General features: G+C 46.2%; 1 protein-coding gene across 6 annotated transcripts; it reads left to right on the forward strand.

Moving 5' to 3' along the window:
• Positions 1-27359, forward strand: CES5A (carboxylesterase 5A). 6 transcript variants are annotated; one of them, XM_004015008.6, is made up of 13 exons: positions 2-222; positions 1461-1668; positions 4478-4616; positions 6640-6773; positions 10360-10513; positions 11271-11375; positions 13188-13292; positions 14941-15081; positions 18559-18627; positions 20412-20559; positions 24047-24196; positions 26691-26763; positions 26854-27359. In XM_004015008.6, the coding sequence occupies exons 1-13, from the start codon at positions 150-152 to the stop codon at positions 27083-27085; spliced, it is 1731 nt and encodes a 576-aa protein (XP_004015057.2). In that variant the 5' UTR covers positions 2-149; the 3' UTR covers positions 27086-27359. The 6 variants fall into 6 exon arrangements, with proteins under 6 accessions (XP_042087589.1, XP_004015057.2, XP_042087584.1 ...); XM_042231650.2 differs by having other exon boundaries at positions 26694-26763; XM_042231652.2 differs by having other exon boundaries at positions 4478-4526.
• Positions 27360-27844: the final 485 nt, after the last annotated feature.

Genomic DNA, 27844 nt, shown 5'->3' on the forward strand with positions numbered 1-27844 from the left:
TCTTAGCTATTATTCTTCACTGAGGCTGTGTCCTGTGTCTGCCTGCTCAACACTTGTCTCCTATCAGGAAGTCGTTCCTTGTCCCTGACGGAAGATCCTTGAGGCCAGCTGTGGCTGTGGATGTCCAGAGAGTCAGGCGAGCTGGCCAGATGAATGGGGAGTGGGTGCACCCAGGCCAGACCCTGATCTGGGCTGTTTGGGTCCTTGCAGCTGCCACCAAGGGTGAGACGCCCAGTGGGAGAGGAGGGCTCTCAGAAAATGGGATAGGGGATTTCCCTGCCTTGGAGGATTTTTCCACTGGTGGAAAATGGAAAATGGAGGGTTGTGTTGAACCTCAGGGCCCCTGACCCATGTCCTGGTGTTGCTGAGAGCCCCAGGCCAGAGTCTCCTTCCCAGGTGTGTGTAGAGCACAGAAGATCCTGTCCTGTCTTTGGGTTGCTTGAATCTTGGGAGGCTTGCAGGGGCATGGAACAGAGCCTGTGTTTATAACACCGACTGCTGAGGCAGGACTGTTGCTGTTGTAATGACTTTAGAACAGGTAATGCCAAGAAATCTGGGCCCTCATAAGTAAATAGCTGGGCAACTAACTTCTCAAGGCTCCATAGTTGATGTGGAAACCGAGAAGCTTGCGCAATGTCCATAAGAGTTATCCTTGTACCCCTGGAGGTAAATGAGCTGATTTCAGGTAGCGTAAGATAATTTTTTGTTTTTGTGGCTCTATATGTATTTTCTTGTGTACTCAAAAGCATATACCTAAGTCATCAAAGCAACAGTTCCATAGGTGTCATTGTTTAGAATTCCGCCAAGTAAAATTTTAGAAGCCTATCTCAATTTAGTTTTAAGAAAAGAAGAAAGCCAGTAGTCACACAGATGATACACAGACATGCCAGCAGTTATGCTGGTGGGTATAAAAATAACTGAAATGTGGGCCAGATTCTATGGGGTCCTAGGGTAAAGAATCCGCCTGCAATGCTGGAAACCCAGGTTCAATCCTTGGGTTGGGAAGATCCCCTGGAGAAGGGCATGGCAACCCACTCCAGTATTCTTGCTGGAGAATTCCATGGACAGAGGAGCCTGGCGGGCTATACAGTCCACGGGGTCACAAAGAGATGGACACAACTGAATAACTAACACACAGGCTCTATGAAGGCTGGTGTGTATCTTTTCCACAATAAAGAAAAGCTTGTGTGCAGCAGCAGGGAGATGGGTTCCCAACTTACGTCTTAGAAAGTTTTGTGGCTTGGTCTATGCTCCTAGGAGACATTCAGTGGGTGCTCTGATGAAGATGACTTCTAGGGGAATGTCGAAGGAGCAGTGGACATGGATTCATTGAGAAGGAATCTAGATACTTGCACAGTCTCTGGGTTGAGAAAGAGCGCTCCACCTTGGGAAACTCTTGAATTTGGCTTGTTCCCAACCTCTTCCCCACACCCCTAATTCCTCCCTATGTGTTTCCTCAGGGCCAGCCACCGCTGATGCACCAGCCAGGCACACCAACCTGGGATGGGTCCGGGGGACGCAAGCTTCTGTTCTGGGAAACGACATGCTCGTGAATGTGTTCCTTGGGGTCCCTTATGCCACACCCCCTGTAGGGCCTCTGCGATTTGCAAAACCGGAGCCTTTACTGCCCTGGAATGGTTTCCTAAATGCCACGTCCTACCCTAAATTGTAAGAACTGGCTTGGTCCCAGGGGTGGCCTGTGACCTGGGAGTAGGGGCAGAACTTTGAGGGGGAGTAAAGGTCATGCAGCCCACTGGAAAAGGGGCAGCATTTGTGAGGAGGATGCGGAGGGTCAGATGTGGTTGAGGCTTCTGTGATGGCATGGCTCCCCACCTGTTTAAACAAACAGAGTCCCTGGGCTCTCTTCTGAAGTCCCTGAATCCCCAGAGCTGGGCCTGGGAAACTGGGCTGTAAAGAAGCTCTTTAGCGATTTTGAGGACCAGTCAGGCTGAGGAACCACTGTGATGGGCTGACTGAGTCTTTGAGCTAAAAGAGGTTATTGATGCATCTCCAGGTGATCTCTACCCCAGGCTTAGTCTCCACCATCGGACTGGGTCAGGTCTTTAGAGTGAGCACCACCCCAGAGGAATTTTAACTCTAGCGATTCACATGGTGCCCAGTGCAGGGCCTGGTCCATAGTGGGGAATCCATAATTACCTGTGGAATGGATACATGAATGTGTCTCTGTGATCCAGGGGGGCTGGGAGGGCTGATGCTCCCAGACACTGCAAATTTTCCAGGTTGGATGAGCAAGTAGTTCCCAGGTAAATTGTGGAGGTGTCTTGTGCACTGGTGGGAGGTGAGGCTTGGAAATGCCAAGAATTTTTTTTTTTAAGTATAAGTTTATTCATTTATTTACTCTTGGCTGTGCTGTGTCTTTGTCGCTGCTTGGGCTCGCTCTCATTCTGGCAAGCAGGGGCTGCTTTCTAGCCCAGGGCACAGGCTTCTCATCATGGTGACTTCTCTCGTTGTAAAGAACAGGCCCTAGGGGTGCAGGCTCTAGGCAGGCAGGCTTCAGTAGTTGCAGCACACGAGCTCAGTAGTTGTGGCTCATGGGCCTAGCTGCCCCTCAGCATGTGTGGAATCTTCCCAGACCAGGGATCAGACCAGGGATCCAACCTGTGTCCCCTGCACTGGCAGGCAGATTCTTGACCACTGGATCACCAGCAAAGTCCGGCAAGAATCTTTCAACTCTCAGATTCTGTGAAGCCCTCAGACTGGGCCATGTTGATTCTTGGCATTGGGGTCCCAGGCAGAAGGAGGACCCTGGTGCCAGAAAACTAAGCCACAGAAGAAAACCCTATGTTGTCCAGACACCTAGGACAATAAGTTGAACCTTATGTGTTCATTCATTCATTCAACTAATATCCACTGAGAACCAACTCAGAAACTGGCTCTTCATTAGGCCCTGAGATCGTGACACTTGAGTTAGATACAGCTTCCCTCAAGGAACCTGCAGACTGGCTGTGGTGGTGAAGACATAAACAATAAGGACAGTCAAAATATGGGGTGACAAGGCAAGCATTAGGGAGTCAGAGCAGGTCAGTGAGGGAGACTTGAGGGGAGGCCAGAGATGGCTTTGTTAAAAGCAGTGAGCCCCAATTTCTGATACACAACATACACAGAAAGAAAAAAGCATCTGAAGCAATGATTTTTTGCTGCCTAATCTGTACACTATTCTATTTTAGAAAACAATGAACATCAATTGAGCACTTACTAGACATATTCACATATATAATCTCACTTAATCCTACTATGCCTTGGGCTAGGGACTATAAGGTACCAAGGTGACTCACACAGAACCCTAGGCTTTTAGCTGCTCACTAGGAGAGATTCTAGGAAAGAACACAAAATATATACGTGTTTCCAAAGACCTCCCAGGTGGCTCAGTGGTAAAGAATCCACCTGCCAACCCAGGAGACACAGGTTCAATCCCTGGGTTGGGAAGCTCCCCTGGAGAAGGAAATGTCAACCCACTTGAGTATTCTTGCCTGGAAAATCCCATGGACAGAGGAGCCAGGTGGGCTACAGTCCATGGCATTGCAAACCAGTCTGACATGACTTAGCAACTAAACAATTCCAAAGAGCTCTGGTCTAGCTGGAGAAATCTCAGGAGGCTTCTTGGAGGAGGTGACACTTTGACAGCATCTGAAAGAAAGGGAAGAGTGTGAACAAGCAGATCTGGGGAGAAAGTAGTCAGGGCAGAGGGACTAGCTTAGGCAAAGGCCTGATTGCAGGAATCTTGCTGCTAGCCTACCTCTGTTGTTTCTGGTAGAAAGGCCTGGGAATGTCCTTTTGTTCCTCTAGAGGCAGAAAAGGGACCCACCAAAGCACAACCCTTGATACACAACCCTGTGACCTACTGTCTGCAGCTTGGAGAATTGTCGAGCCAGCTTGAGTCTTTATGTGTGCGTGCGTGTGTGTGTGTGTGTGTGTGTGTGTGTGTGTGTGTGTGTGTATTCTGGTGATGGGGATAGGCATGAGTGAGTCCTGGAGGTTCATGGTATAATTATTCTGCACAATGTGCTTTCTTACCCAGAAACCAGATCAATGAGAATTATAGCTTGTTTGGGCTTCTCAGGTGGTGCCAATGGTAAAGAATCTGCCTGCCAATGCAGGAGACCCAGAAGATATGGATTCGATCCCTGGGTTCAGGAAGATCCTCTGGAGAAGGGCATGGCAACCCACTCCAGTTTTCTTCCCTGGAGAACCCCATCGACAGAATCCCATGTAAGCCTGGTGGGTTACAGTCCATAGGGTCACAAAGAGTTGGACACAGCTGAAGTGACTTAACATGCACAGCTTGTTTGGGCCACCATGGGGGCTGGGGTGTTTTTAAACTTTGTACCAGAGCACTGAATCCCTATTCTGCTCAGGCATAGGAGATCACTAGGCCTCCCTGCTGTCACAAAAGCTGGCCCCTCCGAGGCAGGTCTGCTGACAGCAACTCTGGGGGTTTCTCCTTCCCTTTTCCAAGGTGCTTCCAGAACTCAGAGTGGCTGTTCACAGATCAACACATTCTCAAGGTGCGTTACCCCAAATTCAGAGTATCGGAAGACTGCCTGTACCTTAACATCTATGCCCCGGCCCATGCAGAAACCGGCTCCAAGCTCCCGGTAAGGCTCACGGCTCCTGCTGTGCTGGGGGCGCCAGTTGCAGGTTCTGGGCCTAGGACCTGGGTAAAGTGTCTGGATATCTGGAATCACATCTAGGCTCCCTTGGGTAAAAGGGAAATGTAATCACTTGACATGTCAGTAGCTTTCTCAAAAATCATTCTACTGACAGATTCGCTTTGTCTTCTTTTGTGATTACTTCTTTATGGTTAGTGATTTGACCTCTGGTTTTTTATTTTGCTTTGTTTTTTTGCCTCTATTGGGGATTAAATAGTCTGCAAACAGAAAATACCCTGCTTTGAAGGACTCTGATTTTTTTGGTTTGGGAAATCCTGTTTTTTAATAAATATTTATGTATTCATTTATTTTTGGCCATGCTGGGTCTTTGTCGCTGTGAGGGTTTTTCTCTAGTTGCTGTGAGCCGGGGCTGGTCTTGTTTCAGAACATGGGCTCTAGGGAGCATCGGCTTCAGTAGCTACAGCTCCCGGGCTCTCGAGCAAGAGCTCAGTCGTTGTGGCACACAGGCTGAGTCACTTCAAGGCACGTGGAATCTTCCCAGACCAGGGATTTAACCAGTGTCCCCTGCATTGGCAGGCAGATTCTTATCCACTGGACCACCTGGGAAGTCTGGGGAACATCCTGTTTTAAAGAAGATAATTGCCTTTTGCAGATTTTTTATTTTCAAACGAAGACAGGTTATAATGGGAAATGTTTCACCTAAGAATGTGAAAGATCTTTGTACGAGTGAGTGCACTATACATCTAATTGTGAACCACACATTCCATCACCCTCTCTCTCCTCTTTGCCACTGCAACAGAGACTTGCTCTATTGTATCATAACAGCAGCACCTTTTGAGGGCTGACTGTGTGCCAGGTACAGTTCATTCTCTCATCTAAGTCCCCATTATAACCCAGTGGGGAGCATTATTGGACCTATTCTACAGATGCGGAAGCTGAGGAATGGGGAGGGCATAAGCAACTTGGTCCACGTTATACACACAGTAAGTGGCAGATCTGGGTGTCAAGCCAGTGCTTTGTCCAGTTCTCCTTTACCCCCATGGCTTTCTTCTCTTTCCTACCCCATGAGTTATAGCCGCTAATATGACTTTTAAAAGAGAAGAGAAGGGATTTTTAAAAAATTAAGTATATACATGGTAATATGCACTAAGTATGGGCTTCCCAGGTGGTGCTAGTGGTAAGAACCTGCCTGCCAATGCAGGAGACTTAATACGAGACTCAGGTTCGATCCCTGGGTAGGGAAGATCCCTTGGAGAAAGTAATGGCCACCCACTCCAATATTCTTGCCTGGAGAATCTCATGGACAGGGCAGCCTGGCAGGCTACAGTCCATGGGGTGGCAAAGATTTAGACACGACTGAAGTGACTTCGCACACATACACTAAGTATATACCTGGTGATAATACCATTTGAATGTTTGATGTTTCCTGGTCCCAATTTTTCTAATTGGTAAAGTAAAACTTCCACACTTTTCTCTTTTTCCCTCCTCTCTTCTCTTCTCTCTGTAAGTAGGATAAACTCTTAGATTAAAACAGTTCAAGTGGCTCTTGGTCTCAGGTATCGCTTATAGCTATTTCCATTTTCCTGTGGGTCACAAGTTTCATGACATTCAGTTAACACTTTTTGAGCTCTTGAAATATGCCAACGTTGTTCCATAAACTTCAGATGAAGAATTTTCTTTCAACGTCATGCTAGCCTCATAAACGAGATACTTTCATTCTGCACATCTTACAGATGAGAAAAACGAACCTCAGAGAGGCTCAGAAGGCTGCTCAAAGTCACACAGCTAGTCAAGGGCAGAGATGGGAATCATACCCAGGCTCTCATATGCCAGAATCCACATACCTAACCCTGGGCCTTCTTCAAAAGACAAAACCGCTGAGGCTGTTTGGGAAGGAAAGTGAAACATTCCTATTTCCCTAAAGAAAGAATGTCCCAGCATGCATGGGGAGGGGGGAGTGCTGTGGGTGCCTGGTGGGCTGGCTGGAGGGTTCCTTTCCCCTCCTCAGGTCATGGTGTGGTTCCCCGGCGGCGCCTTCGAGACTGGCTCAGCATCCATCTTCGATGGGTCCGCCCTGGCTTCCTATGAGAATGTGCTGGTTGTGACCATCCAGTACCGACTAGGAATATTTGGCTTCTTCAAGTGAGTCTCCCCAAGGGATTGACACCCCTGACCCCCAAGGAGCAGCTGGGCGCAGCCACAGGGAACTTAGTGCTCGGCAACCTAAGAAGAAATGAGCCTTCAGTGACGCTGAACTAATTTGGCCCAAACTAGTTAGGTCATTTTAGCAGCTGTAACAGATAAACCCCAAGTTTTAGTGGCTTCAAATTATAAAACTTTCCTTCTCACTCAACTAAAATCCAACCAAGTGTTTCTGACTGACAGGCATTCTTCTCCATGGTCAATCAGGGACCCAGGCTCCTTCCATCCCTTCTCTAGGAGGCCCCACCCAGCTCCTCTGCACTTGGCCAGCAGATGGAGACCAAGCAGGAGAATCATACCAGGGTGGTCTTTCCAGGTCAGCCTGGAGGGGGCGATTATTACTCTATTTACATACAGGTGGCAGAAGTCAGTCATAATAGCCACACTCAACTGTAAGGGAAAAGTGCTCCCTGGCAGATGAGGAAACCGGGAGTGTGAGCAGTTCCAAGTGTCTGCCATCAGGCCCCACATCAAGGCTCCTCCATTGCTCACCTAGGAATAATCACTCCATTGATGACTTCCCTCCCCCCCCCAAATAATATCAAGCGTGTTTCAGTGCTCGTATGTGCCCAGCACCATGCCGGGCACTTGCTATGCATTCGTTATAACTCACCCCCAGACTAATTCTATGAGAAACATACTCTTGTTATTCTCATTTTACACTTGAAAAATGGAAGCACAGAGAAGTAAAACAACTTCCCAGAGGTCATAGAACAGAGCTAGGCCTCTTGGCCACTTCCTTGACCCTACTTAGAACATGGCAGAACTCAAGCCCTGGCCAGGATGCGACGTGAGCCAAAGGTCAGAAAGTATGGGGAAGGCAGCAAGGAGTCCAGCATGTATCCTGCCCTTGAGAGGCTGTCAGTGTCATGGGGAAAATAACACAGGGACACAAATCCCCGGGCTCCCAGGCAGGACATCAGTCACATTCTAAGGGTAAGAGGCACCAGAGCTGCATGTAGAAACAGAGGCGGGAGCTGCAAGAAATCAGCCAGTCTTCCTGAGAGATGTGGAACTGGAACTAACTGTACCTTAAAGACGGGGTTGGTCTTAGGGTTGAAGGGTTGGGAGAGAGCACTCTTGGCAACAGGAGCTGCCTGAGCAAAGACTAGGAAGTTGGAAGGAAACCTAATTGGAAGTTGGAAGGAAGTTGGGGCTGGAACGGTATTTGCAAACTGGGCTCTGGGGCATGTAGCACAGGGAGGTGGCTGAGAGGCTGCAGTGGAGGCAGAGAGGGCTGAGATCAGACTAATGTCCTGACCAGAGTGATTACATGTTTAGCAGGTCTGTACATTGGTATTCTGCCTAATATTCTCTCAACAGAAAGGTTTCCAAAAGTTGTTTATAACATCCGGGTTCTAATAGACAGGTAGATGAGGATATAACAGGAGATGGGTGGGAAAAGGTAGGGCCAGGCCTGATTGGGAAAGACCCTGAATGCCAAGCTGTGCATGGTGATTGGTTTTTAGTGGATAAAGAAGGAGGGACCCAGGAGTGCCCTGCAGAGCAGTAGAGTGGAAGGTCACTCCAGAGCAGAGTTCAGGCTGGCCCAGGGGTGCCTGGGCTTCAGATGGAACATCTGGTTGGGGTGCTGCTGTACAGCCTGGATGCAGGTCATGGGGTGAAGCAGGCTGGTGGCTGAATGACTAGAGGGATTACCAGCACAGATATGGCATTTACTGTGTGCCTGCACCGTCAGTCGTCACAACAGTCATGTGAAGCAAGTACCATTATCAACCCCATTCAGACATGAGAACGTTGAGGCAAAGCAAGTTAAGTGACTTGCTCATGGTCAGATCATAAGTGACCAGATTATGAATCAGGATAAACAAAGGGAGGAATGGGGACTGTCAGGCGAGTGTATGCTCCTCAGTTCTGTCTCATCACAACAAAGATTCAGAGTGATGGACATTAAAGTCCTCAGCGTGTCACAGCTCTCGGGTCTTGGACAGACCGTGTTATAGCTCTCAGGTCACAAATGGACCGTGTTATAGCTCTTAGACAAATCAGTGTTACAACTCCGTGTTACAGCTCTATTTTATTTAGATAATAGCAGGAAAATCCACCCTTGAGGCATGAGGGCATGTCGACCCAAAGATGCGAAGAGAAGAACGCCCCAGAGTGTGGGGGAGAGAGAGAGAGAGAGAAAGAGAAAGAGCTCAGGCACGTGGTGGGGAGAGAGAGAGAGAGCTTTGGCTTCTGCTTTTATATGTTATTCCTCCCCCTGGGCCTGCCCTATGCAAATTGGGCCAGCCAGGAATGCTGTTTGTTTTACCTGGGGTCCTCGGACCTTCCTTTGGCCTTCCTTTGCTTTGTTTTCACGGGCTTTTCCCTCCCTTGTCCTTTAGCCCCCGCCACTTTGGACTCCTGTTTCCTATTCTAACCCCAACAGGAACCACCGTGGGAGCCACGATGCGATGGAGATGAAATTAGCAGAGTGCGGCTCCTGACCAGATGCAGGGATTGTGGGGGAGAGAAGGTGGAGCTGGGGCCAGCCCAGGCATCAGGGACAGAGAGAGAGAACCAAGGGGAGGGGCGGTGTGGGGGACTGGAAGATAGAGGAGGAGCAGACTGTGGTCCCTAGGTTACTCTCATACGTGGTGGGTAGCATACACGTACTACCCAGCAGCAGGGGCACATGGTTAGGAGAAATGGACCCAGATCTGCAACTTTCTAGCTCCTGGGCAAGGGACTTCATCTCTTTAAGCCTCTGCTTCCTGTCTGTGAGACGGAAACGATGAATCCCTCAGTATCCTTAGAACATGCTTGCGGATATCAAGCATGGGAGTGGGCATGACGTGAGTGAGTTCTGGCTGCCGAGAAATGCAGCCACTGGCCCAAACCACTTCCCAGCAGAGGTGGGGGAACACGGGGTGATGGAAGCAGTCTCTCAATATTCCACCCTGAAACCCCCAGCCGGTTCCTCCCTCTGGCCGCACACAGTGGGGAGCCTGGGTGGGGTAGTTCATGAAAGTAGGCCTTTTGAGAACAAGGTGGAGAAGGGCAGAGAGAGGACCCAGAAGGATGGAGAAAGACCAGCACCACCTACCTCACAGGGTGGGAGGATTATAGGACTCCAACTATAAAGCCCTGGGGACAGCATTGTACATGATGCTGCAACAGCTGCTATTATTATCATTCTTTTTAATTCAGTCATTCACTTGGAACCCTTGTGCCCAGGGAGGTCTTGCTTCCTGGTGCAGACCAACTCTCAGGAGCAGAACTCTTCTGGAATCCATGGATTCAGGGGAGCCTGTGAATACCTTGAAATTGCACATACCAGATTGTCCATGCATTTTTCTAGGGGTATGGAGCTTTCATCAGATTCTCAAAGAAACCCAAATCCCAACAGGGGGTGAGAATTAAGCCTGGTTCTCCCAGCGACCCCAGGCCTCTGACTCCCCACTCTTCTCCAGCTGGAGTGGCGGTGCCCTGACACAGCCCACAGCCTCCGCCTCCAGCCCCTGGGGCTATGGGAAGCAGACAGCAGCCAGATGAGCTTTCTCACCCTGCCTCTCATCCACAGCACAGGGGACGAGCACGCGCGGGGGAACTGGGCCTTCATGGACCAGGTGGCCGCTCTGGTCTGGGTCCAGGAAAACATTGAGTTCTTCGGTGGGGACCCACGCTGCGTGACCATCTTCGGCGAGTCAGCAGGAGCGATAAGTGTTTCCAGCCTTGTGAGTTTCTTCTCTTTGGGACCTGAAGGAACCTCGGTGGGAGAGGTGACAAAAATGAGGACAATGAGTCATGCACATCTAATTGCTGCTTTCATGTTGAACAAATGCTCATAAGCACATTGTCTCCCTTGAGCCTCACAAATACATGGTGAGTGAGGGACTTAGTCTCATTTCAAAGGCAAGAAGTGAGGGAGCCAGCACCCCTGTGCCAGAAGGCTTGACCTCCAAGTTCATGAGGAAACTGGGCCTCTGAAATGTTAAAAGACTTGCCCAAACCTTTGCAGCTACCCTTGAAATTCCCAAACCAGGACTTCTTTCCCTCTAAGTGTAGAACACTTAAGTACGCTTCCTGGGAGGTTTTCTTTATTTCTTTTATTTTTATTATATTTAATTTTTTAATTGCTTTAAAATGTTTATTGTTTCTGCCACACAACAACACAAATCAGCCTTATGTAGACATGTTTAGTCTCCCTCCACCTCCCTTATCCCGCCTGTCTAGGTTGTCACAGAGTGCCCGGCTGGGCTCCCTGTGTCGTACAGCAGCCTCCCACCGGCTGTCTGCTTTACACATGGAAATATACATACACGCCAATGCTGCTTTCTCAGGGCATCGCCCCCTCCCCACTGTGTCCACAGGTCTGCTCTCTGCATCTGCATCTCTGTGGAAGTTTTCTCTAAAGAAAGGCTGGTTGTTATGTGTGATGGGTGGGAAGCTCCCTGAATAACGTTTCCTGGGTCTCCTGCATTCTCTCTCCAGATTCTGTCCCCCATGACCAAAGGCTTATTCCACAGAGCCATCATGGAGAGTGGGGTGGCCATCATCCCTTACCTGAAGGCCTCTGATTACGAGAGGAATGATGATGTAGGTATATTGTGAACTCTTCTCCAGCTTCCTCTCTTTGGTCAGGAGAGAATGTGGTCAGGTGTCCAGAGACCATCCGCTTGACTGTCTGTACTGACCATGACTAAAGGGTCTGATGTTGGCCCAAGGTGACCCTTCTTGCTTCACGGAAGGTCTGGTTCAATAGGATGTAGGCCCAGGCGCACCATGCACTGCTGCTGGTGTGCTTGCATGGGTTGGGGGGGAGGGGGGAGTGGGTGGGCAGGGGCAGTGTAAGCAGATGTGTTAGTTCTTGCGTCTTATCCATTATTCTTTGCTGGTGACATGACTCAGTTTTCTGTATTATGTATGGCTTATCTGCTTTCTCTACCTACAGTGCTATGTTAAGAAAGGCTCTGAGGTTGTTTCCAGCTCAGTGTGAAATAACACTGGTACTGATAAATGCTGTCTGGCATGAGACTGGGGGAAGTGAAGCATGTGCCCCAGATATTTGTCATCTATCATCTTGTCTTAGTGCTCTACCAGATAAGAGGACCCGGAGGCCAAGGTCTCTCTGTATCTTTCATGTCCCAGCACAGTATCTGGTGTGTATTAGAAGATTCTAAATATTTGCTGAATGAATGAGTTCACGAATGAGCTGATTCACTCAATGAATATTAATTAAGCACTGGACTATGGAGCCATCTCCTGGGTATCATTCACATTAGTGGTGCATTTTTTTAAACACCTTGTAGAAAATAACAACCAAGAGTGGGAACATAGAGCTGTAATATGATTTTTAAAAATACTCTCAATACCCAGAGAATATTGATTTGGGTAGAATGATATATCAAGCTACTTTAAGTTTGTGCGTTTGCCGCACACATATTGAGTGCTCATGGTTTTCTCTGCTCTATTTTAAGACCAATGAGTGTTTCCGTGGAAAAGGCATATACTAACTTAAGACTGTGTGTGTAAGCAGATGTGTGATAGTTCTTACAGCTTATCCATTATTCTTTGCTGGTGATATATAACTCAGTCCTTATTTACTTAATCTACTTTGGCCACCTGATGCGAAGAGCCAACTCATTGCAAAATACCCTGATGCTGGGAAAAACTGAGGGCAGGAGAAGGGGGTGACAGAAGATAAGATGGTTGGATGGCATCAATCCTTTTTATGATTTTTAACCTGGAATCCATGGAAAGTAGAAGAGGTGGTTCTAGAACCCCTGCAGTTGTATGCAGACTGCCTGTGTGTGCGACTTTCAGGGAGAGGGTCTGTAGCTTCAGTTGGATACTCAGAGCATCCATGACTCCCAGAAGAGTAAGGGTCACTACTTTCAAGAGCCAAGTTCTATATATGTAGGAAGTCCAGGGAGAGAGCAGGAAGGTGTTTAGCAAAGGCTAACTAAGGCAGGAAGGTGAGGACACAGAGTAACAGGAGATTAGAAGAGGAAGGGCTCATGGGTCTATGGTCTAAAAGGACATCCTGGAAAAGATGGGGCTTGGGCCTCAAGGAATTGGTGTAGAGACAGAAAAAGGATGTTCAGGACATGTTCAGATGCTCCAGGTTGGGGTGGCGGTGGGGCTTGAGCAGAGCTGACAGGCTGAGACAGATCCAGCTCAGGTGATTACTAAAGATGGCGAGGAGGGCCAGGCAAGAGAGAAAGGATGATGCAGCGCCGGCCTGTCCTCAGTGTGTGCATTCCACTATGGGCCCGTGGTGGGAGAGGCCACATGCTGGTCTTCATATATCAAGCAGCAGCCTAGGGCTGGACTGAGGACGTTTTTCAACTCTCATTTTCCTGGAGGCTTTCAGTTCTGTGCACTGACCTGTTCCTTCTCTGAAAATAGTTGCAGACAATTGCAAGTATTTGTGACTGCAACGCATCAGACTCCGTGGCCCTGCTGCAGTGCCTGCGGGCAAAGTCCTCCGAGGAGCTGCTGAGCATCAGCCAGGTGAAGAGGGAGGGGAATTTGGGGACAAGGTTGTCCTTTGAATGGAATCGTAGACAAATCCTACCTCTCTCTTATTTATTTCGATTCAGAACTTGGACAGATGGGGGTTGGGGATTCCTAGTAATGACTGTAAAAAAAGCAATGTGGAATATAGAGCTCTTATAGTTTAATTTAAGGAGATTGACAAGCCAGGGTGCTGCCTAGCTTGGAGAAGACACAACAAAACACAAAGACTAAAATTGTCTCTACATCAGTGAAGGGATCTCACAGGGAAGAGGGTCCACATTTGCTCCACAGGCCACCAGGAGCTAAACTCAAGATCAAGAGCTGGACGTTGGGGAGCCATAACTAAGCGCTTTCTAAAAACTCAGGTATCTGAAAAAGGATCAGCTCCTTTAGAAGACAGTGAGATACCCACCTCTGTAGGTATGCAAGCAAAGTCTAAATGACTATAGATGAATTTCAATCACTAAGGAATTCACTGGACTGGATAATTTTTTATGCCTAATCTTCCAATCTTGAGACCTTCTGATAGTCCTTGAGAGAAAATGAAGTCCTTACCTGTCTGATTCCAACATTTATTAAACAATTATTTGGCATGGATTGAAAAATCTGCTACAGGTTGTACTAGGATCAAGGAAATAGATAAGTTCTTGACCCAATGTAGTCTGAAAGTTCTTTTTGTGGGCTCTCTTCTACCTCTACTCCCAAAACAGAGACCTAAAAAAAAAAAAAAACAAAAAAAAAATCATAAATAGAACCAGATGTTGCTTCCTAAGACCCAAGAACCGTCCATCCAGACCCAAGTCTCAGTGCTGAGGAAGATGCGTTGGGAAGATGCTCACAGCAGCCCACACTACCCTGGCCATCCCCTCACCTCACCTCTCTGTCCATCGCATTTGGACAGTGGTTCCACGCTTGAGCATGCATCAGACTCACCTGGAGGGCTGGTTACTGAGCTGCACGCCCCAGAGTTTTGTATTTGGCAGGCCTGGGATAGGGCATGAGAATTTTTTTTAAGGTTTATTTTTGTTTATTTTTGGCTGTGCTGGGTCCTCATTGCTGTACAGGGTTTCTCTAGTTGCAGAGAGCAGGGGCTGTTCTTTGTGGTGGTGTGTGAGCTTCTCATCGCAGTGGCTTCTCTTGTTGTGGAGCACAGGCTCTAGGCACCTGGGCTTCAGTAGTTGTGGCGCACTGGGCTTGGTTCCTCTCAGGCACGTGGGGGTCTTCCTGGACTGGTGATCGAACCTGTGTTCCCTGCATTGGCTGGCGGGTTCTTTACCACTAGACCACCAGGGAAGCCCGAGAACTTGCATTTCTAACAAGTTCCCAGGCAATGCTGCTGGTCCTGGAGCCACTTTCTGAGAATCATTGTGCGGGGGTATTATATATCTTAGGGAGTTACTACTTTTTTATCCTCATTTAGAAGACCAGGAAGTTCAGGCCCGGAAAAGTTGGGCCCCTTTGCCCAGGTGAGTGGCAGAGTTGGCCAGGCAGCACTGATGCCTTGGGATGGGCCAAGAGTGATTGATTTTTCTTTCCTTAATGCCTTTTGCTATAGTGGATTGGCTCAGTTGGGCTAGAGTCTGGGGACAGCAGATTTTGTGAAATGAAACAGCTACTGATTTTCTCTTCTTCCTTGTTTCAGAAAACCAAGTCTTTCACTCGAGTGGTTGATGGCCTTTTCTTTCCTAATGAGCTGCTAGACCTGTTGGCTCAAAAATTATTTCATCTGGTTCCTTCCATCATCGGAGTCAATAATCACGAGTGTGGCTTCCTGCTACCGATGGTAAGAATTCCTCTGTGCCTCCTCCCACTCCTTCAACAGTGAGGCAGCTGTCTGCTTCACACTTGTTTCACACTGGGCATGCACATAGATCTCACCAGCATCAACCTAGATAGCATATTCAAAAGCAGAGACATTACTTTGCCAACAAAATTCCGTCTAGTCAAGGCTATGGTTTTCCCAGTGGTCATGTATGGATGTGAGAGTTAGACTGTGAAGAAAGCTGAGCACCGAAGAATTGATGCTTTTGAACTGTGGTGTTGGAGAAGACTTGCGAGTCCCTTGGACTGCAAGGAGATCCAACCAGTCCATTCTGAAGGAGATCAGTCCTGGGTGTTCTTTGGAAGGAATGATGTTGAGACTGAAACTCCAGTACTTTGGCCACCTCATGGGAAGAGTTGACTCATTGGAAAAGACTCTGATGCTGGGAGGGATTGGGGGCAGGAGGAGAAGGGGACGACAGAGGATGAGATGGCTGGATGACATCACCGACTCGATGGACGTGAGTCTGAGTGAACTCTGGGAGTTGGTGATGGACAGGGAGGCCTGGCGTGCTGCGATTCATGGGGTCGCAACGAGTCAGACACGACTGAGCGACTGAACTGATACTGATACTGATGAGGGCTGGAGCCCATCACCCCAGATACACAGCAGTCACTTTTTCTCAATGGAGGAGGAGAACTGTGGATTGGGGGCAGCTGCAGCAAGTGTTCACTCTGTTCTTCCTATAGGGTTAAAGAAACAACTGTACAAAAAAGTAAGACATCCAAGTGGACTTTGTTCAAAATATTACAAATGATTGTTTCAAATAAGCACTGTTTCTCCCTCAAAGGTGAAATTCATACAGGTTTAGAAAACTGCAGACCTTCACACTTTCATTTCCAGCCTTGGTTCTGGCATCTCATTTCCAAGAATGCCAGTGCAAGTTGCAAAATTATTGACTTGTTTCATTCATCCAGCAAATATGAACCAAGGGTTTACTCTATGCCCTGCACTCAAAAACAAACGAACAAACAAACAAACAGCATTCAGCAATGAGCAAGTCACATGGTTCCTGCTTTTTGCCAGCTTACATTCTCAAGGGGAGAGACAGATGATATACAGGATTGAATGCATGGTTTCAGAGAGTCTAAGGGCTATGAAGGATGTAGACTAAGAGGAGGCTTCTTTAGGGAGCAGAAAAGGGGTCAGGAAAGGCTTCTCTGAGGAGGGACCATTTGAGCTGAGATCTGAATGCTTAGTAGGAGCCATGATTCATTTGACCCTGTAGTTTGAGTCTCCCCATTTAAAACAAGCTTTTCATCTGTCCTCAGAGGGCTTCCCAGGTGGCACTAGTGGTAAGAACCCACCTGCCAATGCAGGAGACATAAGAGAAGCAAATTTGATCCACGAGTTGGAAAGGTACCCTGGAGGAGGAAATGGCAACCCACTCCAGGATTCTTGCCTGGAGAATCCCATGGACAGAGGAGCCTGGCAGGCTACAGTCCACAGGGTCACAAAGATTCAGACACAGCTAAAGCAACTTAGCTCACATGCATGCTGTCCTCAGAAGAGAGTGCTCAATTCTAAATATTTCCTAGTTCATTTCTACAGATCAACCTCCATCTTTCAAGTACGGGCAGTGAAATACAGTGTATGAAATGCAGGCTATGAAATACAGTGGTTTGTCGAGTTACAAGGCTAGCTGGTGGTCCTCTGGAATCAAAACCCTGAGATCACTGGGTTGTTAAAGGCATGTTCTGGCGATTATTAATTTGACATACAGAGCAATGTTTCAGGGTAGGTGAGGTGGGGATTTTTGTCCCTCATTGTACTTGAAGCAACTGAGTCACAGACTGTGGCTTAAGTTACTTCTTTTAATGCTTTGTGTATCTGTACTAGAGAAAGGGAGACAGGTGCTACTGATAACAGCCACATCACCATAATCACTGTGATTGAGTGTCTTTCATAAGGCAAGTGTTTGGCGACTGTACAATAATGCAAACAGGCATTATTATCCCCATTTAGCAGCTAAAGAAACTGAGACTCAGAGAGGCTAATGTGACTTTCCTAAATCTCCTATCTAGAGAGGAGACAGCAGTGTATAAATTTCATATATTTAGGTTCTGCCTGTAAATACTGAGTTCTCTATTTACTGGCTGTGTGACCTTCAAGGAGCTGCCTAACCTCTCTGAACCTCTGTTCCCTCATCTATGAAATATGGCTAAAGTTACTACCTGCCTCACAGGTGCATATCAAATAGCCTGGCATATAGTCTAAATGCTAGGCATTTATTAGATATTGGAATTATTCAAGTGGGAGGACAGACTTGGTGTCCATGTCTGTATAGCACAAAAGCCTGCATAAGTGCTGTCATTCTGTGGTTGTTTGAGACCATAGAAAGTCTCCAAAAACCAATCCTAGCTCCTGAACATACAGAGAGGGTTCTTAGTAGTTTAAAAGTACTTGTGGATTATTTGAAAGACTCTAGGGGTTCTCTCAGGTTCCACAAGACAGATTTGTTTAAATATCTGTCATGATTCGTTACCCCAAGATTTTCAGCAGAAAATGTACCAGAGAAATTCATTTGACAAGTGAATACTATTTCTATTCCCTCATGTTTTTAAGCTGTGATATTGGCCAGGGAAGGGTCATTTTAAAAATAACTGCTTGTAGCTCTTACTCTGTACCAAGCAGCCTCTGTGTTTTTAACCATCCACTCTGCAGCCTCACTTGCTGCCTGCCTCTGCCAACTGCTGGTTTCTCAGACAGCCCAATGACAAAGGACTTTAGAAAGAGAGCAATAAATAAACCACTTCAACTTGCTGTTGAAGCCAAGTGGTGGTCTGTATTAGTTTCCTAGGGCTGCCGTAATGAAATACTGCAGAGGTGACTTAAACCACAGAAAAGTATTTTCTCAATGTTCTAGAGGCTAGAAGTTCAAGATCAAAGCTCCAGTAGGTTTGGTTTCCTCTGCGTCCTCCTCTTTGGTTTGCTGGTGGCTACCTTCTCTCTGTGGCCTCACAAGGTCTTTCCTCCATGTGCACACCCCTTGAGTCTCTGCATGTCCAAATTTTCTCTTCTTATAAGGATACCGATCAGATTGGATTAAGGCCCATCCTAGCATCCTCACGTTAGTTTAACAACCTCTTTAAAGACCCTCCTCTCTGTACACAGTCACATTCTGAGGTCCTAGGGGTTCCACATAGGAATTTAGTAGAGGACACACTCAACTCATAACGTGGTGGCCACTCAGCTCCCTCAAGACCTCAGGTATGACAAGGAATGGCTGCTTGATAAATTCAAATGTGAGAAAAAGAATCATCATTGTTCAACCAACCCACTGAGGCTGCTCCTTACACATGGACCCCTTGGGGCCAAAAGCGTTCCTGCTCTAGCCAGCCTCCCCTCTGAAAGGTGGGTGCCTGGGCCCTTGGGGACACCAGTTTCCCTTCTGATGACCTGATGTACTCACGGAGGACTCCCTGCTCCTTTCCACAGAAGGAGTTTCCTGAGATCCTCGGGGGCTCCAACAAGTCCCTTGCCCTGCAACTGATACACTCAGTCCTGGTAAGTGGGCGTGACTCTCCTTCGCGATCCATTCATTTCACAAACCTCCTGGGTCACACTCAGGAGTAAGGCTGGGATAGAGATTTAGTCACTCATTCATTTAGTAGATCTTCACGAAACAGAGTTCTGCAATCCCCTGTCCACAGTCTCAGCATCCAAATAGCTCTGACAGCCCAAAAACTCAGCAGCCAAAATTGACCTAGACTGATCCACAGCCATTGGTCTTCATTATTCCTACACGTTCATTCACTTTAATCCGCTATATGTTTCTCTGTGATCATATGAATGTGGGGGCTGAGCATATCATATAATATGCAGCATATGTGCTGAATTATTCATCTAAGAACTGAAAAGTTTTGAATTCTGAAAACCACCTGGGACTAGAGACCCATATTCACTGCATTGACCAGTCAGGTACTGTTCTATGTTCTAGCAATGCTGAGGGCCTTTAGTCAATCATTTATTCATTCACTCCCTATACTAGGGATATAGAGATATATTTAACCTAGACACTAAGACAGAGATAGATTTCTTCCCTTCCTTCATTTCTTCTTTCCATAAACATACACTCAGTGTGTATTCTGTACCAGGTTCATTTCATTCATTTTTTCATTGAATAAATGTTTCTTGAAAGTGTGCACACCCTGGCATGTGCTTAGGTCCTGGGTACAGTGATAGAGGAACTGAAGAGCCTCTTAATGAAAGTAAAAGAGGAGAGTGGGAAAAAGAAAAAACTGACTTAAAACTCAACACTCAGAAAACTAAGATCATGGCATCCAGTTCCATCACTCCATGGCAAATAGTTGGGGAAACAATGGAAACAGTGAGAGACTTTATTTTCTTGGGCTCCAAAATCACTGCAGCTGGTAACTGCAGCCATGAAATTAAAAGACACTTGCTCCTTGGAAGAAAAGCTATGACCAACCTAGACAGCATATTAAAAAGCAGAGGCATTACTTTGCCAACAAAGGCCCATCTAGTCAAAGCTATGGTTTTTCCATTAGTCATGTATGGATGTGAGAGTTGGACCATAAAGAAAGCTGAGCACCAAATAATTGATGCTTTTGAACTGTGGTGTTAGAGAAGACTTTTGAGAGTACCTTGGACTGCAAGGTGATCAAACCAGTCAATCCTAAAGGAAATCAGTCCTGAATATTCATTGGAAGGACTGATGCTGAAATTGAAGCTCCAATACTTTGGCCACCTGATGCAAAGAGCTGACTCATTGGAAAAGACCCTAATGCTGGGAAAGATTGAAGGTAGGAGAAGAAGGGGACAACAGAGGATGAGATGGTTGGATGGCATCACTGACTCGATGGACATGAGTTTGAGCAGGCCCTGGGAGTTGGTAATCAACAGGGAAGCCTGGCATGCTGCTGTCCATGGGGCCGCAAAGAGTCAGACACGATTGAGCAATTGAACTGAACAGTGATAACAGGCACTCTCCCTGCATTTGAGGGACTTGTAGACTGTCGGGATGGGTGAACATGACCAAACACCTCATACTGGGGTTAAGAACATGGGACCTGGGTGCAAATAGACTTGTGAAGGAGTCATGGTTCCACCACTTTGGACAAACCTCATCACCTCTTTAAACCTCAGTTCCCTCACCTGTCAAATGGGGTTAATTCTGATACCTGCATCATAGTGTTACTGTGTGGATTCAATGAGACAATGCGTATAAAGCACTCAGAATTACGCCTGCAAAGGCAAAGGTTTGGCGAGTGTCCCTATGATGACTATTGCGGTTGACCCGGGTCTCTTGCTACCATGATGTTTTACAGCACATCCCTGTCCAGTATTCATACCTTGTGGCTGATGAATATTTCCACAACAAGCACTCTCTGCTCGATATACGAAATCGCTTCCTGGATTTACTTGGAGATGTGTTCTTTGTGGTCCCTGGGCTGGTCACAGCTCAATATCACACAGGTGAGTCTCCTCGCGCCCCTCCTCCTGCCAGGCTGGTGGCCGCAGGGATCCCTGTCGCCTGTGTACTGGCGGCCACGTGCCCTGCCCTGTCCCTCTGTTCCCTTGCTGAGAGGGAGCTCCCAAGGCTGCCTGGGATATAGCCCTGCATGCTGACCTTCGCAGTTCCCCTGCCTTTCAGAGTTCAGGAATGTTCATCAGTCCTTGTTGATTCTAGTACTTTCCTTTCTTCAGGACTATGTGGAGAAGTCCCACCCCCCCACACACACATTTTCAGAGGCTGGCCCCCACTTACCTTTCTCTTTGGAATGCGTGCGTGTGCATGCTCAGCTGTGTCTGACTCTCTGTGACTCCATGGGCTACAGTCTGCCAGGTTTTCCAGGCAATAATACTGGAGCCAGTTGCCAATTCCTGCTCCAGGGGATCTTCCCGACCCAGGGATCAAACCCACGTCTCCTGCATTGACAGGTGGATTCTTTACCACTGAGCCACCTGGGAAGCCCTGTCTTTGGAAATGTCTTCCCAAATATCTATAAGGAGTAGTGGAGCAATAAGAAAGAGATTACTTGTGGGGCACAAACCTGCCCTTCTTTTTTAAAAAAGTTTGTATTTATTTACTTTTAATTGAAGTATAGTTGATTTACAATGTGTAAATGTGCTATACAGCAAACTAATTCAGCTACATATATGTGTGTACATACACATATGTATTCTTTTTAGTATTCTTTTTCATTATGGTTTATCACAGGTATTGAGTATAGTTTCCTGTGCTATACAGTAGGACCTTGTTGTTATCCATTCTATATATAATAATTTTCATCTGCTAACCCCGAACTCCCAGTCCATCCCTCCCCCATCCCCCTTCCCTCTTGGCAACCACAGATTTGCTGTCTGTGTCTGTGAGTCCGTTTCACAGTTAAGTTCGTTTGTGTCATATCTTCGATACCACGCGTAAGTGATGTTGTATGGTATTTGTCTTTTTCTTTCTGGCTTACTTCGCTTAGCATGGTAATCTCTAGCTGCATCCATGTTGCAGCAGATGGCGTCATTTCATTCTTTTTATGACTGAGTAGTATTCCACTGTGTATATATGTGAATATATAGATACATACACACACACCTCCTCTTCTTTATCCATCCCTCTGCTGAGGGACATTTAGGCTGTCTCCATGTTTTGGATAGTGTGAGCACTGCTGCTCTGAACATTAGGGTGCATGTGGATTATGGGGCTTCCCAGGTGATGCGAGTGATAAAGAATCCTTTTGCCAAAGCAGGGCATATATATTTAATTTATATATATGAATGATTACTTGGCCATTAGAAAGGAATGAAATATTGATACGTGCCACAACATGGATGAAGACTGGAAGCACTGCTAAGTGTAAGAAGCCAGACACAAAAGGTTATATGTTGTGTGATTCTGTTTATGTGATATGTCCAGAACAGGCAAATCTACAGAGTCATGCAGTTTCCATGAATGAAAGGGAGGGGTCAGTGAGGGAATGGGTGCTTCAGCGGGCCTGGGTTTCTGTCTGGAGTGACAGAACTTTCTGGACCTAGATAGTGGTGATATTTGCACAACATTCTGAACTTTCTAAAAGCTGCTGAATTACGCACCCTGAAACTGTTAAAATATTGACATTTATGTTGGTGAGTTTTTACGACTTATAGTGAAGAAACTGCAAAAGCAAGCCACAGATGGAAGAATATATTCACAACACAGCTATCCCACAAAAAAATCCATATCCAGAACAGAAAAATTTTTATAGTTCAATAATGAAAAGACAAATAATCCATTTACAAATAGGTGAAAGGCTTGAAAAGACACTTTGCAGTAGAGGAAAAAGGAGAACAAAAACACATGAAAAGGTGCTCGACAGTATTAATCACCAGGGAAATGCAAAGTAAACCCCAAATGAGGCAATCATTTATACCTGCTAGAATGATTAATATTTAATATTAAAAACTCAAAACATATACCAAAAAGTATTGCCAAGCATGTGGAATGTTTAGTACTTTTGACGAGAATGTAAAATGGTTACAATCACTCTGGAAAATGGTACGTTCCTTACAAAGTTAAACATATACCTACTCTATTATTCAAGTATACATAAGACTTGTGTATGGATATCCACAGCAGCTTCGATCATAATAGCCCAGAACTGGAAGGAACCCAAAATGTCTTTCATCAGACGAACAGATAAATAATTTATGGTATATTCATGCAATAGCATACTACTTGGTGACAAGGAATCAACTACTACTGATACAGGGAAAACATGGATAAACCTCAAAACGTTGTGATGAGCCAAAGAAGCCAGATTCAAGAGAGTACCTATTGTGCTTTCCATACACACAAAGTTCAAGAACAAGCAAAATTAATCAATTGTGAGAGGAATAAAAGTATTGTGTTTCTTGGTAGAATGACTAGAAGGAGCTACAAGGGAACTTCTGGGGTGATGGAAATGCTCTGTATCCTGCCTAGGGTGGTGTTTACATGAAGGTGCACGCATTTGTAAAATCTCATCAAAATGCACCCTTAAAATCTGTGCTTGTTACCTGATACTTTGATGAAAAGAGAGAAAACGAGAGGAAAGGAAGCAGAGATAGTGAGTACAAGGCAACTGCATTATCAGGCTAGCTAGAAAGGATTTAGAGAAGTAAGCCAGTAACTGGAGGGGAAGTTGAGACCAAGAGTATATATGATTGTGTGTGTTTCTCTGTGTGTATGCATGCATGTGTGTGTGTGTGCTTTAATGAGAGACTCTGTAAGCTGACTTGCCACTGATGGTGACAATCCAATAGAGAGAAACTGATGCAGAGGAGGGGAAATGACAGAGCAAAGACGTTCACTAGAAGAGAGATGAAGCAACATAGGATGCAGTGGAGCATCTTGGAAGCAGGAGGATTAGCTTTGTCCTATTTTCTGCAGACAGTGGGACCAGGGTCAATGAAAGGAAGTCACAAGGAGGTACATCTTGGATCAGTATAAAGAATTTTTTTACATGGAGAATAATTGCTTTACCACGTTGTGTTAGTTTCTGCTGTATAATAACATGAATCAGCTATAGGTATACATACATCCCCTCCCTCTTGGACCTCCCTCCCATCCACCCCACCCCAGCCCTCCAGGTCGGCTGACCTCAGCTGCCCACTAGCTATCTATTTTACACATGGCATATAAATACATGTCAATGCTATTCTCCTAATTTATCCCATCCTCCCTTGGTTTTTGTTTGTTTGTTTGTTTGTGTTGAAAAGTAGAACCGTTGCCCTTGCAGGCTGCCCTGAGGGGTAATGAGTTCTGTTTCCAGGAGCAGGAAACCCTAGCCTCAGATGAGGAAGGAGTTAGCTTGGTTTAGGTCACCTCTAGTCTCTGGGCTGTTCCACCTGAGTCTGTGAATCCCAGACCAGATGGGTGGAGTGCGGGGCCAGCCTCTACTGTCCCCTGCCTGCATGTCTACCACAAACCCTCTCTACCTTCCTGTAGATGCTGGTGCCCCTGTCTACTTCTATGAGTTTCAGCATCGGCCCCAGTGCTTGAAGGACAGGAAGCCACCTTTTGTCAAAGCTGATCACACTGATGAAATCCGCTTCGTCTTTGGAGGTGCCTTCCTGAAGGGCAACATTGTCATGTTTGGTAAGAAACTGGCCTGAGGGGTTCCTGCTCTTGCAGGAACATGAAATAGGGAGAAGGGGCTAAGGAGAGAATCACCACCTTTAGCATGAAGGCTCACCCACCCCACCACTATGTGAGAGCCTGGGAGGGCTGGCAGGGTGGACTGAACCTCTGGTTTACAGACACAACCTTTCCCTGGAGAATGGCCCCACTCATAGTTTTAGAAACGAGGATGAAAAAGAAGGGCCAACATTTGCTCGATAAATTTTTCTGTCTGGACTAAAGGCAGGGTGGGCACCTGGGGACACTCATGCAATTCGATATTTATTTACTTGGCTGCACTGGGTCTCAGCTATAGCCTGTGAGTTCCTCCATTGTCTTGCGGCACACAGGATCTTCAGTTGCACCACGTGAACTCTTAGTGGCAGCATGTGGGATCTAGTTCCCTGACCAGGGATTGAACCTGGGTCCCCTGCATTGGGAGTGCACAGTCTTAGTCTCTGGACAACCAGTGAAGTCCCACAGTCTGATCATTGTGAGAAACAAAGCCACTTAGTTCCCTCTCCCTGACACCTGATCTTATCCTCCCTGCCCGTCCCAGAGCTCCTATGAGGCTACCATCCAGGGCTTTCAAAGACAAAAACCATATTTTTCATAATTTTAGCTGAAAGTGGTATGGATTCAGGTGATCTTATGTGAATGCTTGTGAACTGTTTCTAGTGAGGTTAGCTCATTTATTCCTGAGCTTATGACCTGTTCAGTGAGGTTATCAAAAATTTAAAAACCACAGGAACTATACACAGGAGTCATGACTAAACTAGTTCATTAAAAATATTGCTCAGTATGGACCCTTAACCAATTCACGCTGGCCTCTCTGTGATAAGGACAGAACCTCTCCTCTAGAGTGTGTGTAGCGTGGTTTGTTCGTTGCTTTATTTATTCTTTCTTATCTTTAATGCCAGTACTAACAGAACTACCTCTTAGGTTGTCATAAGGATTAAATGAAACAATTCTCATAAATCACGTGGTGAGTGCTTAATAAATACTACTGTTACTACTCAGTAGCCATCACTGAGTCTGTAGTATATGATGGGCACATGGACTCTCAAAAATGGACAAATGAACAACATGTGCTTGTGTCGAAGAGTTAAATTACTTGATATCTGAAGAGCTTGTGGAATCAATGAGAAAAGCACAACCCAGTCAAAAACTGAGTAACAGATATAAATAGATAGTCTAGGGAAACAGAAACACCAGTGGCTTTTGAACATAAAAATCTACCCAGACTGGCTCCTGGCAAAGAGGATTAAAAACTAACCTTGACCAAGTAATCACTTTTCATAGGTCACAGTTGGGAAGAGCATTTTACATAATGTATTTGAGCAGGTGGGGGATAATAGATAATGGAACACTCTATCAAAACTTAAAATGCATGTAGTCATTAGTCCAACAATTCAACTTCTAAGATTTTTTTGTGTGTGCAATTATACTTGTGTGCAAAAATATATATGCACACAGTGAAACATTGCTTTTTTGAGCAAAAGATTGAAAAAATGTCAAGACCCATTAATACAGTAATGGATACCTGAATTATATATTTACATATAATTAATTGTAAATATGGGCTTCCCATGTGGCTCAGTGGAAAAGAATCTGCCTGCCAATGCAGGAGATGCCAGAGATGTGGGTTTGACCCTTGGGTTGGGAAGATCCCCTGGAGGAGGAAATAACAGCCCACTCTAGTATTCTTGCCTGGAAAATCCCATGGACAGAGGAGCCTGGCGTGCTACAGTCCATGGTGTAACAAGGAGACGGACACGACTGAGCACACACACAAGCACAGACATATAAATATATATTTATATATTATCTCTTTCTAGAACAACAAAGAGCAACAAATGGAAGCTTTATAGGTGCCAATGTGGAACTAACTCCTGGATACAGTTTTAGTGAAAGAGAAAGATACAGAATGTGTGTCCATTGTAGTACCAAGTGTGTAAAAAGATGTCTGCTTAAACCCATGTGCTCGTCTACACTCTCGGAAGTGCACTCAAGAACGAGGAAACAATGGTTGCCTCTGAGGTTGCCTCTGAGGCTGGTAACTCAGTGACTAGAGGGAAGAGATGGGGAGAAACTTAACTTTCATTAGACTTACTTCCTGTATTTCTAATTTTGTACTTTGAGCAGTATTACATTTTCAAATAAAATACAGATACAATTAATGGATTGGCAGAGAGGGAGAGAGATGATCTCTGTCCCCAAGGAGATCGCAGTCACATGGACAGGCTGCAAGGGCACTGGACAGACAGCAGAGGCGTGTGTTCAGCCTCCGCCATGCGAAAGCTTGGTTCCCTGGGCAAGTCATGGTCTGCAAATGCACAATGAGTATGGCGCCTCGGCAGGCTGTTAGGGACGCAACGAAAAGAAAGGCGCAAAAGCGATTCATCCAATGGGAGGCCCCTTGGGCTTCCGGCAAATCATTGTGGGAATGAGATTTTGTGATTATTTCCTCCAGAAGAAGCCACAGAGGAAGAGAAAGCGCTGAGCAGGAAGATGATGAGATACTGGGCTAACTTTGCTCGGACTGGGTAAGTGAACCTCCCAGCTTCCTCTGTAACCAGGTGTTTGAGGATGAAAATCTCACTGGGCATTTGAGGCAAAAAATCTCTCACTTCCAGGAATCCTAATGGGAACGGTCTGCCTCTGTGGCCGGCCTACAGGGAGTCTGAGGAATACTTGCAGCTGGACTTGAACATAAGCGTGGGACAGAGACTGAAAGAGCTGGAGCTGAAATTTTGGACAGAAACCCTCCCCTTGATGATGACCTCGGCCGGAGCTCTCCTGGCTCCTCTTTCGTCCTCAGCCTTCCTTTCTCTACTCCTGCCTTTCATTCTCTCTTTTGCTCCCTGAGGAGTTCTCTTCGTGTAGTTTTGATTTCCCTTCTCCTACGATTTCTTCCACCATCATTAGCTTCATCTATGTTCAGTTACTTTATGGAATCAGCTGCTCTGTGTTTTGGGAACTTGGGGATGACCCTTAAAAAACTATTTTCAACATCAAAAAATGCCATTTGTCTTGGAAGGCTACCAGATTTCTTTAGTAAATCTGGAAGAGGGCTGGCCCATCAGTTGGTATCATCATGATCCTTTTACTCATCTAAAATAAAATGAGAATGCAAAACAGATACAGGGAACAGAATTTAATTCTGGGCTGAAAACTCTCCCCCCAGTCCCAGCAACCAAGATGAAGTGGGCTTTCTGTCAGCAAAACATATCTTGCGTATGTTTCCCAAATAACGAGTCCTCCTACCCCCATCCAGGTGAATTTTAACCACAAACCAAGAATGGATGTCCTGAACATCACTGCCTTGAACTATGTCTCTTATCTGACTCTGGAGATATTTCAGGGAGGGGGACATACCAGAGATCCTTCTCAGAAATGGAAACCAGATGTCCTCCAAGGTCTGAGTCCCAGAAGTCAAGCACCAAGCAGCAAGTTCAGTCAGAGACACCAAGAAGAAAAGATGTTACACGGATGTGTGAAGACTAATCCATCATTCAGTAAATCTACACAGGATGCCTGATAGATACCCGTAATACCTCCAGTGGGCATATAGTGGTTAATAAAGGCATACTCTCCACTGAATGGTAAGCAGACAGGAAGCAAACA

Source organism: Ovis aries, chromosome 14 (assembly GCF_016772045.2).
Source record: "Ovis aries strain OAR_USU_Benz2616 breed Rambouillet chromosome 14, ARS-UI_Ramb_v3.0, whole genome shotgun sequence".
In the NCBI taxonomy this organism is placed as follows: domain Eukaryota; kingdom Metazoa; phylum Chordata; class Mammalia; order Artiodactyla; family Bovidae; genus Ovis; species Ovis aries.

Coding starts and splice junctions, on each gene's coding strand:
- CES5A (XM_004015008.6), top strand. CDS start 150: ATGAATGGGGAGTGGGTGCACCCAGGCCAGACCCTGATCTGGGCTGTT. Junction 10,514..11,270: donor CGATAAGTGTTTCCAGCCTT/GTGAGTTTCTTC, acceptor TTCTCTCTCCAG/ATTCTGTCCCCCATGACCAA. Junction 26,764..26,853: donor GCTAACTTTGCTCGGACTGG/GTAAGTGAACCT, acceptor TCTCACTTCCAG/GAATCCTAATGGGAACGGTC.